The 18,326-nt window shown below is 46.8% G+C and overlaps 1 protein-coding gene across 1 annotated transcript in view; it reads right to left on the reverse strand.

Moving 5' to 3' along the window:
- Nucleotides 1–18,326, reverse strand: part of ALK (ALK receptor tyrosine kinase) — a 716,806-nt gene that overhangs the window by 62,346 nt on the left and 636,134 nt on the right. The window contains exons 10-11 of the mRNA XM_061156236.1: nt 14,910–15,004; nt 14,610–14,738 (exon numbers count right to left, since the gene is read on the reverse strand). Coding sequence (XP_061012219.1) covers nt 14,610–14,738; nt 14,910–15,004 — 224 coding nt within the window. The remainder of the gene's footprint in view (nt 1–14,609; nt 14,739–14,909; nt 15,005–18,326) is intronic.

Below are 18,326 nucleotides of genomic sequence, written 5' to 3' on the forward strand. Positions count from 1 at the left end.
ATAGTTAAGCTAGGAGTGAAACATGGATCTTCTGAGTTTAAGTTCAAGACTTAAAAAGGTGCTACAACTACCATAAAATCCTCATGGAAACTTTCTGTGAGTCTGGTTTTATTTTCCTTATAAATCCATGAGCCCAGGGCTCAGTTAAATCCAAACAACGTTGCTCAGGCCCAGAGAGCAGGCAGGCCACCATGAGGGGAGAGGTGAGTCGGCTCAGGGTGTGTGGTAGGTAGACCCTCAGTTCTAGAAGGTAACACAGTGGCTTAGCCTAGCAGAGTGTGGGTTTTGGAGTCATAGGCACAAACCAGGGAAAGCAGGTGATTAGTGTCAGGACTCTGGTCCCCTGAGAGGTCATGGGGAGCCAAGGGGTGTCAAAAGAGAAGTCCAGTAACTGGAATGTTTACAAGGTCAACCAGCAGACATATGAGAGGGACTGGGTAAAAAGCAACGAGGTAAAATCTTGGTTTTTAAAGAGAAGATCAAGGTCATAGTGAGACTGGCAGTGAGGTGGGCTTGATGTGAGCTGCCAATCTGAGAGTCCAAGTGTCCTCACATTTCCCCAGCTGAGAGTCTACATTAATCCCTGAGGCTCCATGGAGCTGTGGGAGGATTAGATGGCCCACAAGGAGCAGCCTGGATTGGGAGCACGGGAGGGAAGAAGCTGGGGAGGAAAGAAGCCTGGCTCTTTCCTCTTCTCTTACTTAAAAACCAAAACAAAACACCAAACTATTATATTAAAACTCATTTATGAGAGAGAGAGAGAAAAAGAAAAAAGAGCTGCTTTATCTTGCTCTCACTTATACCACACACTGGAAACCTAGTTTAATACTCACTCACATCTAAATTGTGTAAAGAACCCACAAACATCAAAATACTGATTGGTTATAGGCAGCTGAGTAAAGAAAAATCCATTAAGCACTGGGTTTCATTTTAACTATATTGTAGCATCCTCCAAGAAGAAACAAATCAATTAGTAATATACAGCACAATGTTAAAAAAAATAGGCTAGATAGTGATTGTGCTGGTTTTATTACTGTTCCTAAGCCATCTCATCTGCTCAATTAAATGCAAAGAAATAAAGCGTGATACAAAGGAAAATAAGTTCTCAACTATCACTGTTAATCACAATAATAAGGATCTGCCTCACGTCGAAGGCCTATATGGTTGTGCCATGGAAGTGAGCTCAATGGCTCTTGTGGATCTTTTATACTATTTTGATTCTGATCCATGGAATTGAATTTTATCCATATTTGTTGACTGAGCTGAACTTCATGGGAGCTGTGGCATACTGAACCATTTTGATGGCCACTGCAGATCCCATTAAACTAAATAATGACCCCAAATCCAAGCAAATATAGTCATTCACCATCCATAAATATATCTGACACTATTCTTTATTATGAATTGGAGGAAGTAACCCTTTTTGTGAGTAAATGATGAAAATCAACCAGTTGTTCCCCTTAACAGGGCAAAATGAAAACAATACACACACTGTTCCTATTGTGAGGTTAAAACATTTTAACTCTTTAAACAATGGAGCAGCAACCCCTTCCAGATACCAGATCAATGTCTGATTATTTCTGTCTTTTTTTGATGTTCACAGTTGTTGAAGCATAATGCCTAGATGTGTTTATTCACTGAGAGCTGCAAAATAATGATATTCAGATTCTATCCTTTTTCCTTATTAGTTAGAATGTATTTTTAAAGAGGTGCTTCTTCTCACCTACTATTTGGTTACCCAGTGATACAGTTCATATAGGAGAGGCAGATAAATGCTCAGTTCTTTCTCCTTATTTGGAGTATTCAAGGTAATGAATTGGTCATCTATCATGCTCTGAAGTTGACTAGTTGTTTGTATATCACTTTGAGTACATGAATTTAAACATATCCTGAGTTTTAATTAATAATTATTATCTCTTAATAGCTCAAATTGTCACATTTTTGGTGAGTGGTAGCTTCCTGAGTTCTTTTTGTTCTTGTTGTTGTTGTTTAGTAGTTAAGCTGTGTCCTTTGGCCCCTTGACATCTGGTGTGATGAAATGTTCTTACCCAGACCTGGGCTCAGCCATTTTTTCAAAAACTTTGGTTTCTTTTCATGAAAAAAGGCATTTTAAGTATACAATCTGGGTGCTATAGACACTTATTGCTAGTGGGTTTGTGATTGTTTCTAGGCTTTTTTAGTGGACAGAGCTAGGAAATACACAGGCTGTATACACGTGTGTGTGTGTGTGTGTGTGTGTGTGTGTGTGTGTGTATACACATTTATACGACAAAGTATCCAGGAGTTTACATTGACAGTTCCAAATCAAATTCAGAACTAGAGGGTTTTTAATTTAATCTCTTCTATATTACATCTGTATTTATTTTTCCACACTGCGAATCTTGCTTCTCAAGAACAAAGGTGATAATGGAATTAGAATATTCTACAGTTACTCATACACTTTATGGTGCTTTGTCCTCACTCCCTTGTATTTGGGAGTTGGAAGGGACTACCTTACTAAAAAATTTTTGTTGTAAATATCCATGGGTTTTCAGTTTTGATATGTGTTTGCTCAATTTTTGCATAGAGACTCAGAGAGATTAAAAAAAAACCATGCTGTTACCACCAATGGTGCTGTGCATCGTTCCAGGAGCCTTAAATTGTTTTTAAATTTAGGAATCACTTGATATCTCTCTGGTCAGGCTCCTCACCTTTATTTCTACTCTTGGAACTGCAAGTTTTTTTTCAGATTTCATCTCGGGGACATCCCCAGTAACTGTGGTCTATAACTTACTGTTGCATCATATTCTGCCTTTTTTTTTTTATTGGATAGAGCCCACTAAGTATAATTTAACTTCTTTGTGATAGTGCCATTTGGACTTAAGTTGATTGGGGCTCTTTGACCCTTTACTAAATGACTGCAGACATAAATATTTTCTATTAACTCACTTTCTCTTCTCTTTATTGTCAGGTTTACTTTCTTAGGGCTTCAGGATGTTCTATTAGTCTTATGTGGTATCTAGTGTTGGGTCAGGCTGTGAGAATGCATGGAGAATCTCTGTGCATTAGACTGAGGGGCAGTTAGATGCACAAAATCTTTATTTCAGAGTTTTGGAGTGTATTCACATTTGATACTTATATTTGGTGGATGGTGGAAGGTACTAGAAGAATCTTCTAACCTCAGATAAAAGGATGTTGTTGTGGTTTTTCACCAACAGAGCTGGGAATCTTTGGCCCCCTATTCCAATGTACTGAATTACAGTACGTTGATGGGTCACTTCCACTCTCCAGTTTGTTTATTGTCTTAAAAACATGTTAGATCAGTAGATAGGGAATGGGGAAGAACTGTTACTTTTATCTCATAAGATGGTCAACCAGGCAGAAAAGTTTAACAACTGGCTTGTGATTATAGAGAAAAAATGAGGAGGAGACCATCACATTTATTCTTTTTACAACATTTTTTCATTTGATCAATTTTCCATGTTGTTCTAGCTTGTTTCTCACACTGAACTATTTGCACCTACACATGCACACACACACACACGCACACACACACACGCACACACACACACACACACACACACACACACACCCCTTGTTTCTTCATGCATTGCTTCCTGGTCCTTTCTCTCCTATTCTGTTCTGATGATGATAAGTTAGGAGCGGGTAACAACGGTAGTAATAACAGCAGCTCTGTCTTTTGTGCTAGACGTGCTCACACAATGATCTCTTTTCACTTTTACATCCTTGTCTCCTAGGGGCCTCACACAGTCCCTCTGGGTGGGCAGGATGCCTGCAGAAGCTGAGGTCTCCCGGGGAGCAAAGACCAGAGGCCCACATCCCTCTCTGCTGGGAGCAGACATCCCTTGCTGAAGAAGAACCTTGCAACGGGCCAGCCCCCCATCAACAGGGCAGCTAGTCTGGGCTGTTGAGATAAAAGCTGCTTCAGGACTGAATTACCCTGAACAGCTCTGACACCCAGCCATCTGAGGCAGTTTTTAATGGCTCCTGTGATGGCTCCTTGTGTTCTCAGCCACCCTCTGTTCCCTGAGGGAAAGTGAGTAACACATGAGAGAAGAAATGTCATAGGAAAAACACCATCCTGAAAGCAGAACTGTAAAAATTAAGTTAAGGGAGGTCTCAGGGCTAATTTGGTTATTTCCCGAGTTGGAGTCAGGCCAGAGCTGTGTTAATAAAGTATTGGATATTGAGATGGGTGCTGTGGACTCACTCATATGGGGGTTACACACAACGGGTTTGGTTCTGAGGCTTAAGTGGGCTTAAGTGGGTCTCTAAGGAAATGCTCAAATCCTGCTCTTTAGCAGTATGAACACACCCCTGGCCCCATGGTTGATGGAGCTGATTGGCTGATAGACTGAGTGGACTAGTTATTAGGATCCAAGTCAGAAATCTGGGTGAAGGAAAAGAAGTGCTTCTCTTTTTCAGGGAGCTCTTCTGACTTTCAGTTGTGTTGCTGCACAAGCCCAAGCTGTGCCTTATTTTCCTTATTTATGAACCTTAATCCCAGAATTGGATTATTCTGTCAGTCACTTAATAATAAATAAAAATTAAATGAATAAAATATGTTATTACATTATTACAAAGTCACTGTCAATATTCACTATAAAAACCAAATCAGGCCTTTCAGACCCAAACACCTGGATTGGTTTAGAAAGCTGTCCTGGAGAAAGTTCTGGAGTCCCCATTATTTCTGAGATTCTGACAGGCTTTGAAAGACTAGAAACCCTCTTTCAATTTGTATTAAGGAGTGGGTCTTCTGGAGGCATTCTTCTATGTCCTCATTCAAGTTACATGTTTCCCCCAAGTTGAGTGTGAGGATTTCACCTACAAATTGATGATCTAATGGGTTGGAGGAACTGATTGAACAAAAGGATCCAACATGCAAAAGCTGTCCCCCTTTTCCCTTAACATGGTTGGTTTTAAGAGGTCAAAAATTAGAATGAGCTTGAAAGTTTTGCAAAAAAAAAAATAAGGAAAAATATGCCTAGAACACATATGTATAAAGAAAAGACTGCACAGCTCACAGGTGGAGGAGGAGGATTATAAATGAACTGAAAATGTATAGAAGGCAATCTATGAAGGAGAAGTGAATTGGCCCAATCTTTTCTGTAATGTAGTTTGATAATGTTAATAATAATATCACACACTTTATATTAGTATATTCTTTTATACCTTTCAAACCAAATGATCTCATTTGCTCACCACAATAGCCAGCTCTGAGAAAGAACCGTGGCAGGTAATTATTATCCCTACTTTAGGGATAAAGAAAACACTGGGGCTGAGAATATTTGACTCTCCTAAAGTCCCCTAGCTGGAACCACGGTCTCTAGGATTCTTTCTGATTCATTTTCCATCTGGCTGTGGACTGACACTCAGTAGGTACTTTGTGATATTTGAGTGTCTATAGAATATTGAACAGAGAAGCTTAAGATTGCTGCTAAGATTTTGGCCCATCAGACTCCACAATGAACTCTCAGAGCTTCCTGGTGACTGGTTGCTCTCCCGCATACAAAAGCCACTGCAGGTAGGTTGTTAGGGGGCCCAAATGATCTCTACCTCCTGGTGGCCACAGCCTTGCATAATCCCCTCCCTTTGAGTACAGGCAAGACTTCTGAGTTGCTTCTAACCAAAAGAATATGGCAAAGGTGATGGGATATTATTTCCATGACCATGTGACATAAGATCGTAACTTCCATCTTGCTGGCAGACTCCCTGTCTCTCTCTCTGTCTCTCTTTCTCTCTCTCATCAACAGCTTCTCCAGGAACTACTAACAAGCACATCAACTTGGGAGTAATTCTTTCCCTAGTTGAGCTTTCAGATGAGACCCAGCCCTGATGAACACCTTATGGAACTTTATGAGAAACTATGAAGCAGAGGACCCAGCTAGACTGTACCTTGTTTCTTGACCCCCAGAAACTGATATAATAAATATGTGTTGTTTTAAGCCACTATGTCTATGGTAATTTGTTACAGAGCAATAGATAACTATCTGCATAACTCAAATTCCTCCTTAGAAGCCAGTGCTTTCTTTGGCCTCACCTTTTCTGTGAGCACCCAGCTTGGAGGACACTGGCTGGGCTGAGTTCTTCTCTGTGCCCCCTCTCTCTTCTCTGAATCAGTGATGGCTAAGGTGATCCCACTTCTTGGCAACGTAGGGGCAGGCAAAAAGGAGCTGACTTTTGGGACCTAGCATTAGCATTTCAGCCATCATTCTTATTATAGTTTCTCTGTCCAGTTCTGTGCCCAAACAAATTAAAAAAAAAAGTCTTTCTGTCCAGGATCACTGAAGCTTTGCTGCGAAAAGCAAAGAGCTGAATAGGCTCTGAGGGGATGTGGGGTTGTTTTGCAGGCAGAACCAGCAAGTCTGAGGGAAGGATGATAATTAAAAGTGGACTTCCCAAATAACAAGTGCTTAATGCACCTGCACTGATGGAGGGGCCTTTGCATCCTGCTGGTCTTTGAGCTAAACGATACTAAGGCGTGCTGGGATCGGAGTTCCTGAATCATTTATTGTCTCCCATTTATGTAACCTTTCACTGAAACAAATGGGAAAAAACAACATGTTTTCTCAGGCCAGCCAAGAAGAGAGGGAAAGGCAATGGGTCCTCTCTGTTGCTAAAAGGGCCGCGGCATGGTGTGAAGGCATTTTGTCTGCAGCTTTGCTATAATGCCAACCAGCACATCACATTGGCCTGGAGGTTCCCGAGGCGTTGTTGAGTCTGTCAGAGCCGGATGCTGCTGCACTATTTTTCCAGTGGGGCCCAGGGTTGGAAGGTTATCGGGAAGTTATGAAGTCCACTACTGATTCGTTGCTTTCTCAACAGACACTGGATTTCTCTTTAAAAATGATGCTCAGTTCAGCATAACTGGCAATGCTCCAATCTTGGATAGAGACCTTTGCACTACAGGGCAGGGTGAAGTCAGAGCCGGGGCTTAGGGGACAAGTCTGATTATTAGCTGTGCTCAGAAAGGGATGCTGGAAAGGGACCTGGAGACTCCCTGTGTTGGGGTAGCACTGGCTTCCTGTCAGGTTTATGTGGGCCCAGCTCTGGGTGGTGTATTTTCCATGAGGGGCACTTTGGATTGTTCCCAGCTGCAGGCCCCGAGGCATCCAGCACAGGGCTTGATACAGAGCAGGCACCAATACAGACTTGTTAAATTAAACTCAGCTTCGTGTGACTTTTTTTTTTCTTCCTGGGACTGAGATTCAGGGCTCTGTGAACACATTAGAAAGCAATGATGTCTTCTCTGTTGAACACTCAGTTGCATCTCTGAGTGGAAAGAGAAGATGGATAAAGCCAATCTGGATGTAGCAGGAGCATCTCCCTAACTGTGGTCAGCAGCTGGGTGGTGTTTGGGATTGTTCCTAATGGGCATGGAAGCTGACGACTTTGGGGTGAGCTGACTTAGTGGGAACCCTGGCTCTACAGTTGACTGCTAGGGCAGGCGGCATAACCCTTCTGATTATGTCTCCTGAGTTTTAGAATGGGCACGGCTCATTTAGAATGCACGGCTCATGCAGTGCACTTTGGGCCAAGCGCCTCTCTAAGCCCTTGACACCGATTCACTCATGTGAACCTTTCATCAGACCTGTGCGATGGAAACCGGAAGAACATAAGCTCCATTTTTTAATGTGAGGAAACAAAGGCACAGGAAGGAGAAGGAAATGGTTTTGAGTAAGTGGCAGAGTTGGGACCCGAATGGTGATATCTATCTTGGGGGACTGGGTGAGGGGAGAGGCTGTAAGGATCATATAAGTGATCCCAAGCGTTCTTAGTAGCTGGAAACACAGGAGTGCAGAGGAAAGGGGGCGTTTGCAAACCCATGAGACTCTGCTGCCCAGGGAGGGAGCTCAGCCTCTCATCCAGGCTTTAGTGCCTCCCTCCACCATCCCCAGGTCCCTGCGGAAGTGCGGCCTCTCCCTCAGCCACCAAGCAGCTCCTGGGCCTTGGTGTCAGCCACCTCCTGGGGATGCTGACTGCTCTGAGAGGGACTTGAATAGCAGGGATCATGAGTCCCGAGTCAGTTCCACACCACCTGCCTCCCCGGAGCATGGCCATGCTGGCTCCCGGGGAAGGGAGCCTGTGCCCAAATGAAGCATGACAGCCTAACAGGAAGGGCGCCGAAGCTGCTGCAGTGACTGGGACCCATGGGTCTTGTTAGGGCTCATGCTTCCTGCGTCATCACAGCACGCTGGCTATAAATAGGTGATAATCTAAAATTAGTGAACGAGAGCACTCACAGCACATGGTTTAACAGCAGGCCAGCTGAGCAGGGAGACGGCCAGTGACCGAAGGGGTTCCAAGGATTATATCTACAGAATCTGCCCAACTCTTAAAGAGGTGCTCCCCCCAAATGAATGAGTGCCAATAGAAGTGCCTTTCATGTGCACCCATGAAGGCCGGGGTGCACGGAAAGATGCCAATTAGCTGCAGTGATCAGCTATCTTACACGTGCGGGAGTGCCTTGTACACCTGCTGCACTGTTTTGAATGTTAGTGAAGATACCTCTACGTTCTGTTTAAACAAAAACTGACATTTTCAGTTCAGGGTGTTTCAGAGAAGAGAGATTCCTCCAGAAAACCCACTCAAGAGTGGGATTCTTTTTAAGGTTTCTTTAAGGAAACTTTGCCCTTCTGAATGTTATCTGGCTTAGGAAACTTTATTTTTCATGTGTTTTAAAGAAACATTCTTTAGCCTTTCACACAGCTGGTATAACTTAGGGCAAGTTACTCCTTCTTTGTGGACATGATGCTCCTCAGCTGTCACTGGGGGATAATATTATCATACAAGCAAATGAGATAATGTATATGAAAGAGTCCTGCGTACTTCCAGCACCCGGTGGTGCTCAGAGATCGTGGTTATTATTTCTGTGTGAAGAGGAGACACAGGAGACAAGGCCTTTGCTGTCTGAGAACTAAACCCTCAGAGCGGGCTGTGTGGCTCTGAGCCCACCTCCTCTCCATCTCCAGGTCCACGCCCATCTGTATCGAGGATGTCAGGCTGTGGTCTGGGGCTCTAAACTCTGCTTTAAACCAGGATTTCCTTCTGAGTTTGTTAAAAAGGCAGAGTTTGCCCTCTCATCCTCAGACATGGTAATTTTACAGATCTGCCGGGCCCAGGAATCTGCATTTTAACCAGGAGCACTCGTAGGTCCCCTCTCACCCTGCCAGGTGAATGAAACAGATAACATGAGAACACACCTGGAGAAACCCTGGGCTGGATCTAGGTCCCCAACAGCTGACCTGCTCACTTCTATGTTCGTGCACTCCTAGATGGTCACTGGTTATATTCCATTAATGATGCAATGAGGCCAGGAGTCTAATCTGGGGTCCCCCTGGAGTGAGTAGGCTTCTACCCTTACTTGTTGCCTCCCTCCCAGGTCTCTGGGGGCCTCCTGCCTTCAAAACTGGCACACGGTAAAGAGCCGCAGTTAACACAGGGGTCCCAGCTCCGTCTCTGCCTTCAGGTTGGCACGAGGTTGTCGGCAGTGCCCACAGGTGACAAGACAACGGGATTTTCTGGAACCGGATTAGATACCTGTTCTTTACTGGGCCTGCAGGGCTGGGGTGTAGAAAGCTCTGATGGAAACAAAGACCCTCAGGTGAGTAAGAAGACAGTTCTGAGTGAGGGAGGCGGGCCCTGTGAAGCCTGCCTTCCAATAATGCTGTCATCCCCAGAAGGGCTTGCTTGGAGCATAATGGCTCTAGCTACAAATTCTATTAACTCTAATAGTTGTTCTGTGGCGAATGGATAATGCGTTTAGCAGAAATAGACCCAATCAATTTATGTGAAACACATAAAACTTTCTCATTGGAATTGGCATCTGTTCTTGAGTCATAGGAGCGTGTGTGTGGACAGTCTGTCACCCTCACTTCTGGGCATGTTAGCAGTGCCATGGGTTAGTGAACTCTGGTTCACTTATACTCTGTCCCTTCAGCCCATAGAACCACAGAGCTGGGGATAACAAGGGGCCTGGAGACAGTCTACTTTAACCTTGACTTTGAAATGCAGCAGCTTTTTAGCCTTTGTGTTTGTGTTGGCCCCGCAAACACCAGCTGTTACTTGGGGCTTTGCTGACAGGCATCAGCCATCAGATGAGGGGACGGAAGGCCAGGGAGAGGTGAGCCCTGCCCCAAGAGCACAGTGGAGGCCAGCAAGTGGAGGCCAGCTGGGGGTTCTGACTCCTGGTCCAGTGGTCTTTTCCACTCTTTTTAAATTGCCATCCCTCCCCCCACCACCTTTGGCAAGAGATGTGTACTCAGAAAACAGTAAACCAACTGTCACCAGCCAACTCAGAGGCAAGACTTTGGCTTGAAGCCAGGATTCTGCAAGTTATGAATACTTGTGGGTTGGGCTGGTTCTCATTTAAACTGAGATGATTCCATCCTGCCTCCGACACAACATGTAAGCTCACAGGAGAAGGTGAGAGAGGTTAGAAAGCTGAGTCAGGGTCCTCAGACCTGGGGTGGGGGCCAGGTGGGGATCCTGCCTGTCCTTACCTGGGCTTTTAGAGAGAGAGAGAAGGTGACAGAGCCTGCCTGCACCTCCTCACCCCTAATGTTCATTACTGCTGGGTGGGGAGCAGGCAGAGAGAGGGAGAGGGAGAGAAGAGCTCTGCACCCATGATCGCATTATCCCAACCATTTGGATAGTGTAATTGTATGTGCAAATCTGATAAATGTAATTTCCCAGCCTTAATACTTGCCCCGTTTTCTCTCCAAGTTTCTTCATCTGATTAGCTGAAGTGACTCAGAAGCTTCCGAGAAGGTTCCGTGAAGCACCTGGACAGGCTCTTTCCTGCCTGGATGCTCCAGTGGCTCAGCTCTGCCCCATGGGCTGGGGGAGAGGAAACCCCCAGACCCAAAGGGTCAGGCCTTCGTCAGAGAGAAGGGCTGGCTTGGGGGATGTGAGGAGTGTTTAGAAATTCAGGAGCTTTGTGAGTGATGGTTTTTGGAAGACCCGACTGGCCTTTGAATTTCCAGGAGCTGCTCTAATGCCTGCCAGAAGGAGAGTTGAAATGCCACCAGCCACCTCTGTTCCAGTCGAGCAGAAACTGACAGCGCTGAACTTTGGGGAGAAAATCTTATTATCCAGCCTCCTCTGTCCTTTACGGGGATGGCTGGGAGCTGCTTTGTTTACTGATCAAAGAGGGCCTCTTGTCTGGGACGCTCTCCCAGCTCTTTTCCACGTAGAGCATTGATCTCTGAGAGGGAATTGGATACCCGAAGTAGTTCAGTTGGCTGAAGGATGCAGACTTCAGGGCCACATCCTGGCTCATTTTCCCACCAGCTGTGTGGAACGTTTATGTTCTTCCCCATCACCTCCCTTATCCCTGCAGTGCTAAGAACAGCAGCGGGCCCTAGGCCGGAGTGAGGGCTAGAGGAGTCAGTGTACGAGAGCTCCCCCAGCCCAGGGGCAAGCACACTCACTGATCATTCTTTCCTTTCCTTTCCCTCCAGCCTCAGCCCCTACTTTCTCTCCAGAGTCCCTCCCTGGGTAGAAACTCTGAGTTAGGTTAAGCTTGTCATCTATAAATTGGCACTTGCCATGTACCTCTACAAGGATCACATCACTAGTTGCTGCAACTGCTGACCTTTAACAGTCCCTGAAAGGAGTTCAGGGTGGAGATCAAGAATGAGACACTCTGTGCTCTGGAAAAAGTGGCAGGACAAGCCATCAGATAGTTAGGTATTTTCAGGAGAAGATTTTATGAGCCCAATTCTTGCATTTCATCACATCTAAAAAAAGCACTAAAATCTTTCATGGTGACATCTACTCCTTGTGACTATCAGTAACCTTCACAAGCCTAGCAGTGACCTTCTACAAAAATGTGTGCCCAATTGCATGTATCCCCTTTCACCAAAATCACATATACACTGACCTTTCCCTCTGCCTCTTCAGCGTAGCTCCTCAGAGCTATCTGAAATGCTGTCTCCCAGGCTACAGTCCTCATGTTGCTCCAAATAAAACATTGTGCATTTTTTTCAATTGACAAGCTTCATGTTGCAGACCGTGACTTGTGGGTTCACTGGCTGCCCTTTCTCCAGGGACCGGAAGTTCCAGAACTGGTTCCCCTCTTCGCTGTTGGAGCTGCACAGCCCCAGGGGCATGGGAGGTGCCAGGCAAACGTTTGCTGGGTGATTACCACTGAGTGGCTGTGGTCCTGACCTTGGCCTCTCAAGGAGCCGCCTGTACTTCCCCCTCCAGGTCCCTCCCCCGTCACCACTTCTCTTGCTGTGGGCACCTTGAGCTCCACAAATCTTCCCAGCATTTGTCCCCTTGTGCTCTTCTCTTCTAGACTGTGAGCTCTCTGAGCTCCTGACCTAGGTCTGGACTCCCCACAGAGGAGAACTGTGGTGAGGGGGCGTTAGATGAAAGCCAAGAGGGTGGGCCTGTGCATGAACCCAGGGGGTGGCCTGTTTTCCCTGACCATGAAGCTGGGTCCTGGCTAAGTTCCACTCCAAAGGGCTCAGTGGACCTTGTCGTGCAGAAGGTGGGAAAAGGAGGCCCTGCTCCCTCTCCCCTCATTAATCCTCCAGATGAAGACAGACACCCTCACCCTGGCAGGCCCATCAGATGGGGAGATGCCTCCTGCTACAGGAACACAGCTGGGAAGAGGTGTCAGGAGCCCACCTCAGCTCCTCACTCACCTGAACTACTCCCTGATGTGGGCTCCTGGGGAAGCACAGGCTCTGTTCGGTTCTCTAAAACCTGCCTGAGGAGGGTACTAAGGCTGCTTGGGAACGCGTTTGCCTCAGCATCCTCTTCCTTTTGAGTTGGGGTCACTCTGGAAGGGGTCTAGAGATAGAACACTGACCCACAGACACTTGTTGACACTCCTGCCCTGAGGCTGGGTTCAGGCAGCCGAGGAAGGTTGTGTCCCAGCCCTGGGCATCTCCACCCTCTCAGGCATCCACTTTCTCCTAATTTTATTTGGAGGTGGTGGTGGGGCACTGCCACTTTCGAGCCACTGTGAGATTTCATTAGTCTGAGTGGCCACTGGGCAGACCCTTATTGATCAGCCTTTTAGGGCCAGTGGGAGTTACATGGTAATAAACCTGGGAGTCAGGCAGGGTGGATGACTGCGAGGAAGCCGCTGCAGACTTTGGAGGACTGTGCTCAAGCATCAGTCGCCCACAGTCAATCGATAAGTGTTTCTGGAGCCCCTGCTATGTAATCAGGGCTGGTGGTGAAGAGAAGTGGGGCTTGCAGTTGTGTTCGCTGGATATGTCCTATATTTATTGCAGGGAGGCAGCGGTTAACCAAAGGCTATGGAGGTGAGTCACTGGGATGGGGGGTGGGGAGGGTGTTGAACGATTAATAGAAAGCTGCCCCCATCATGTTAGATGTTTTTTGCAAACCAGAGGGCAGAGGGGGAAGTAGAGATTATGGTTTAGGAGACCAGGTTCCCTGTTGCATGAAAAAAAGACAAGAGTTTTTGAGGTTCTAGCTCAGGTGAAGGGAGGAAAGGGGGAAGGTGATGGGAAAAGCAATAAACTCTTTCCTCTGGTTTGGTGGCTGGCTTAGATCTGGTGGGACCTGGAAGGGATGAGAGTTAATCCTGGGACAGCATTTTAGGGGGAGGAAATGAAAGGGTTTCTTTCTTCAAAGACAAAGCAAAGCTAATATTTGTTTAATAAGTTGAGGGTCAACGAATTTAGTGAAAAGACATAACCTTTACTTTCTTTTTCTGTACTTTGCACTCAACAAAGATTTCACATTAAAAGTAGAAATTAGAGACTATCATTTATCTCTTGCTATCTTAATATAGTATTACCTTTTATAGGAAAAAGAGGATGGGTGGACTGTGGCTGTACCCCTGCCTCTTCGAGTTACTCATGCTGGATGCAGCCTCACACCTCCATGTAACAGCCCTACCCTGGGTGATCCCCTAGACCTGCTAGTGTTGGGCTGGGTGGCCTGCATCAACTTCTCTGGGGCTGGGCTCACAGATCTAATAATCGCCGACCAATCTCGTACTGGGTTTGGAGACTCATTCCAAGAGACTTCCTCCTGGTACAGAACAGCTGAGAAGTCACATCCATGGTTTAGGGTCAGATGCTGAAGACCCCTGTGTTTGAAGCAGCAAGGGCCCACAAGAGGTCTTCCAGCCCATGGGAGGCTGAATTGAACAGCTTCAAAGGGGAGCTGAGCTTTGGGGAAATTCATTGAACCTGAAGCTTTGGGGGTTTCACTACTGACGAGCTAGTCTGCCTTTGCACAACAGATATCCTTGACCTTGGGCCCAGCCCTCTTTATGAGGAGAAATCAATGGAAGGTTTGCTTTATTCAGTAAGTGTGGAGTGGTTTCGAAGGACTGAGTTGAGAAAAGGATACCAGCTTGCTTCTCCCTTTTGTGTTGGAGCCTGGGTATTTCCCTGGCATGGAGGACAGTTGCTCCTTTGCACAAATTCCAGAAGCTCTATTTTCCCAGAGAAACAGCTTCCTCTTGAAGCTCACTAACCAGGGTGTAGGTGATGTTCTTCCTAAAGGTTGACCATTTTATTCTTTAAACACAGCTCCCCACCCCAATCACAGCATATATAATTTTTCTACTTTTTGCCACAAAAAATTACTTCACTCAGATATGTGAGTTGAACTCTTACCTGTAGGGTCAAAGATGGGGGTTTCTTTCGATGGGGTCACCCAGGGTTTCAGCTCATTGTTCAGGTTTCTCTCAAACAGATTTCTTGACTTGGGTGCTGTGTTCTGTGGCATCTTGTCCTCCCCGCTGACTAGAGAGTAGAGAAGAGCCCACGGGCTGAGTTAAGGGAGGTTTGGTTTAAGGGACAGGGAGGAGTATGCCCCAGGGAAGGTGGGAGAGACCAGGGCTTGGGTTGAGGAGGGACAGTGAGGCTGGGATAGTCTGGGCTGGGGGACAAGTGCAAGGGACAGAGAGCACTCACTGGTGAGGTAGCAGTCCAGGCTGACGGAGATATTGTCGAAGGCCACCGTGGCTCTGGATCCTTGTCCCCACCACGCAACAATCTGTAGCCAGAACCTATATGTATGTCAAGAAAATGTGTGAGGGATGACGGGGGTGTGTTGCATCTTAGGATTCAACATCCTGCCCAATCTAATTGTGAAGACCCAGCTCACCTAATCCCAGGGAGGTGGTGAGGGGGAGCTGTCAGCATCTCCCTACTTTTCCAGCACAGAGCACTTCCTTCTCTGAGGGACTGCTCTGCAGGTTAATGAAATGTGGGCCTTGGGGCCTGAGACCAAAACTCCCCGAGAGTCTGAGGAGACTGTTTGTGTTTTCTGTGTGGACAGGGTGGACAGAAGGGCTAGGCTCCATATCTTTTGGTACTCATAGGCAGAGCTGAAGCCATTATTAAGCTACTGAGATGCTTCTGTGCCCACTGAGAAGGGCATCTGTCCCCCATGTGTCCTGCATTTGTTGATTACCTCAGGTAGCCTGATCTGCTCCTGCCTCCCCTGGATTCCTCATTATCCAGCAACTGAAGGGTTAACTCCTCACACAGAGCGGGGTCTCGAGAAACCTGGGGCTTGTTCAGTATCAGAGATGACTGGGGTTGGTCTGTGCAGTGCCTGACTGATTGCTAAATATTAAGTGATTTGACTATGATCTTTGGGGGTGTTTGTAAGCAGTATAGAGTGGACTGGAAGTGTTAACAGTAAACCCATGAGATACTGCTTCTTTCCATCTCTTTCACAGCCTTGGAGGGTCAGATCCTGGGACTGTGGCCAGGGGAGGCTTTAGAGTCTGGTAAATGGAAAATACCTTTCATTCATTTATTTCCTGGGAAGTCATGCTCCTGGAAGACTTCAGTCAACCAGGCCTGACCTGCTGTAAACTGAATTTCCTCAGAACTTAAAAACTCTCCCACCTTTCGGAAAGTCAGTCCTAGAGGACCTGCGGAAACACGCATGGCCTCTGGTGTGGATGTTAAAATATCAAGAGAGACAACTAGTGCCCATCAATTGGTGACTGGATGAACCACATACCGTGGAATACTATCCCTGATAAAAAGGAATGGGTGTAGTTCTAGGTGGGGCTTCCTCAGTGGCTCAGTTGTAGAGAATCTGCCTGCAATGCAGGAGATGCAGAAGACAAGGGTTCAGTCCCTGAGTCAGGAAGATCCCCTGGAAGAGGGCATGGCAACTCACTCCGGTATTCTTGCCTGGAGAAATCCATGGGCAGAAGAGCCTGGTGGGTTACAGTACATGGAATCTCAAAGAGTTGGACTCGACTGGAGTGACTGAGCACATCCACATAGTTAAAGGCTACAAAATAGACGGATCTCAAAAACTTTATACTAAGTTAAAGAAGCCAGACAGTAATTAAAGACCTCATGACCCTATTCACATACATTTTTCCATTTATATGAAACATTTAAAACAGGCAAATCTATAGAGACTTAAAGCAGAGTAGTCAGTCAGTGAGTGAACGGCCACAGCGGTAGAAGCCCCCATTGTCACCATGAGCAGATGACCTCTGCTCCACACGCAGAAGGGTTAGACGCTGGGGTCAGAGAAGAATTACTGTCTCTGGTGGGAGAAAGACTTGAAATCAAAGGCAAACTTTTATCTAAATATGCATTTGTGCACAGTAACTCCATCTATGCCTTCACCTGTCAGGTGAAATCTGCTTACTCACAAACAGTCCTCATTTGAAAGTCACACCTAGAGGGTCTCAATCTGGTCAGTTCTAAAGAGAAGAAACGACTGAGTCTGTTATACTCATGGCCAACCCTACAGTGCCCTCAGGCCACACTGCCCATGATGGGGTCACAAGCCCCATTAGGACAGATATGTGAAGAGGGTTGGTGGTTGGCTGAGTGTGGAAAGATGCATGCCCAGTGGAGGATCCCCAAAGCCTGTTCTGGGACACCTGGGCTGGATGACTGTGCATGAGGTGTGGGCAACACATGAACCCACCTGACCTGTCTGGTCAGCTGTTGGTACCTGGCACTTGCCCCTGAGAGGTATCTTTCATTATGACCTTGAAAAGCATCTACTGAAAGGATTTTCATTCACATACACCTCTCATGTCTATCCATTGGATCCTACTTTAGATCTCTAAGGGATTCTAAAAGAAATCAGATAGGAATGCTGCCTTCAAATTGCCTCTTGACCAGTGGAGAGACCAAGGGTGGAGAATCAGTTAGAAGGAGGTGAATGCCACACAAGAGGTGCAGGTAAGATGCTCTGAGAGCTCAGAGGAAGGAGGCATTCCACCAGGTTGGGGGGATGCAAGCACATCACAGAGGAGGTAGTCTTCAGGTTGGTTCTGAAGGAAGGAAAGGACTCAAAGACATGGACATGGGGATGGAGAGCAGTGAGGGGAGGGGGTCTCCAGGAGAGGAGCTGGACTGGGGGGTGGGTCAGAGTGGGAGAGGGACCCCCAAGCTCCAGTGTGAGGGGTGTGGAAGGGGGACAAGACGGTGAGAGGCCCGTAGGTCTCACACACCTGCATCGGGTTTCTCCAAGAGTCTTGGCGAGGTCAGAGCTATGGTTTCCCTGGATCTCCCCAGAGGACATGGTGTATAGATGGACTCTGGACTGGAGCCTGTGTAAACCTCAGACACAGCCAGACCCAGGATTCTCAAGGGACAAGCAAGTGCTCTAATAGCGCCGTCTTGCAGTTTCAGAGATGAAGGAGACACAGCTCCGAGGCAGCAGGAAAACAGGTACTTAGGTCTACTTGGAGAGGATGACTGGAAAGACTGCTCCCAGGTGGAAGAGCAGGGAGGCCAAGCTGCCCGATGCTCCTGCACAGCAGTGGGGAAGGGGTCCTCCGTCCACCTTTCCAATTTTCCACTCTGGCCGTCATCTCCTAGTCTGACCCCCAAAGGCCAAGGGGCCAGGTCAGGCACTGGTTTCACTGCCGAGCTGCATCATGGGAGTACCTGCCGGGAGGGCCTGGGGTGCCCCAGCAAGTTAGTGACATTTGGTACCTGCGGAGCGTGGGGGCGAGGGCCATAATCCCTGTTACCCCTAATTGAGCCCTTGCCCTAAATGCACATCTTCTCCTGCCCCTCTGCTCTCCCTGCCCCCTCCTGCCTTCTTTCTTATGACTGAGCAATTGAGAGCTGCAAAGTTCTCAACCAGCCCCTGGGCCTCTTAGCATGGATGGCAGGATGCAAGCTGGTGCTCGAATGGTTTCTAAATAGAAGAGTTTCTAAAGTGTTCCGCAAGGCAACGGCAGTGGCAGCTGCTGTTTAAAAGAGTTTGATTGACACTGGGAATTGCACATATTTTGAGTCAGAAACACTCATAACAATCAGAGAAGACTCAATCAGATGCCGAATCAGATGTAAACATGTGATGCTGCCTCTGTCCACCCAGGAGGCCATGCT

The sequence above is a fragment of the Dama dama genome, chromosome 11 (assembly GCF_033118175.1).
Source record: "Dama dama isolate Ldn47 chromosome 11, ASM3311817v1, whole genome shotgun sequence".
NCBI classification, from domain to species: Eukaryota; Metazoa; Chordata; class Mammalia; order Artiodactyla; family Cervidae; genus Dama; species Dama dama.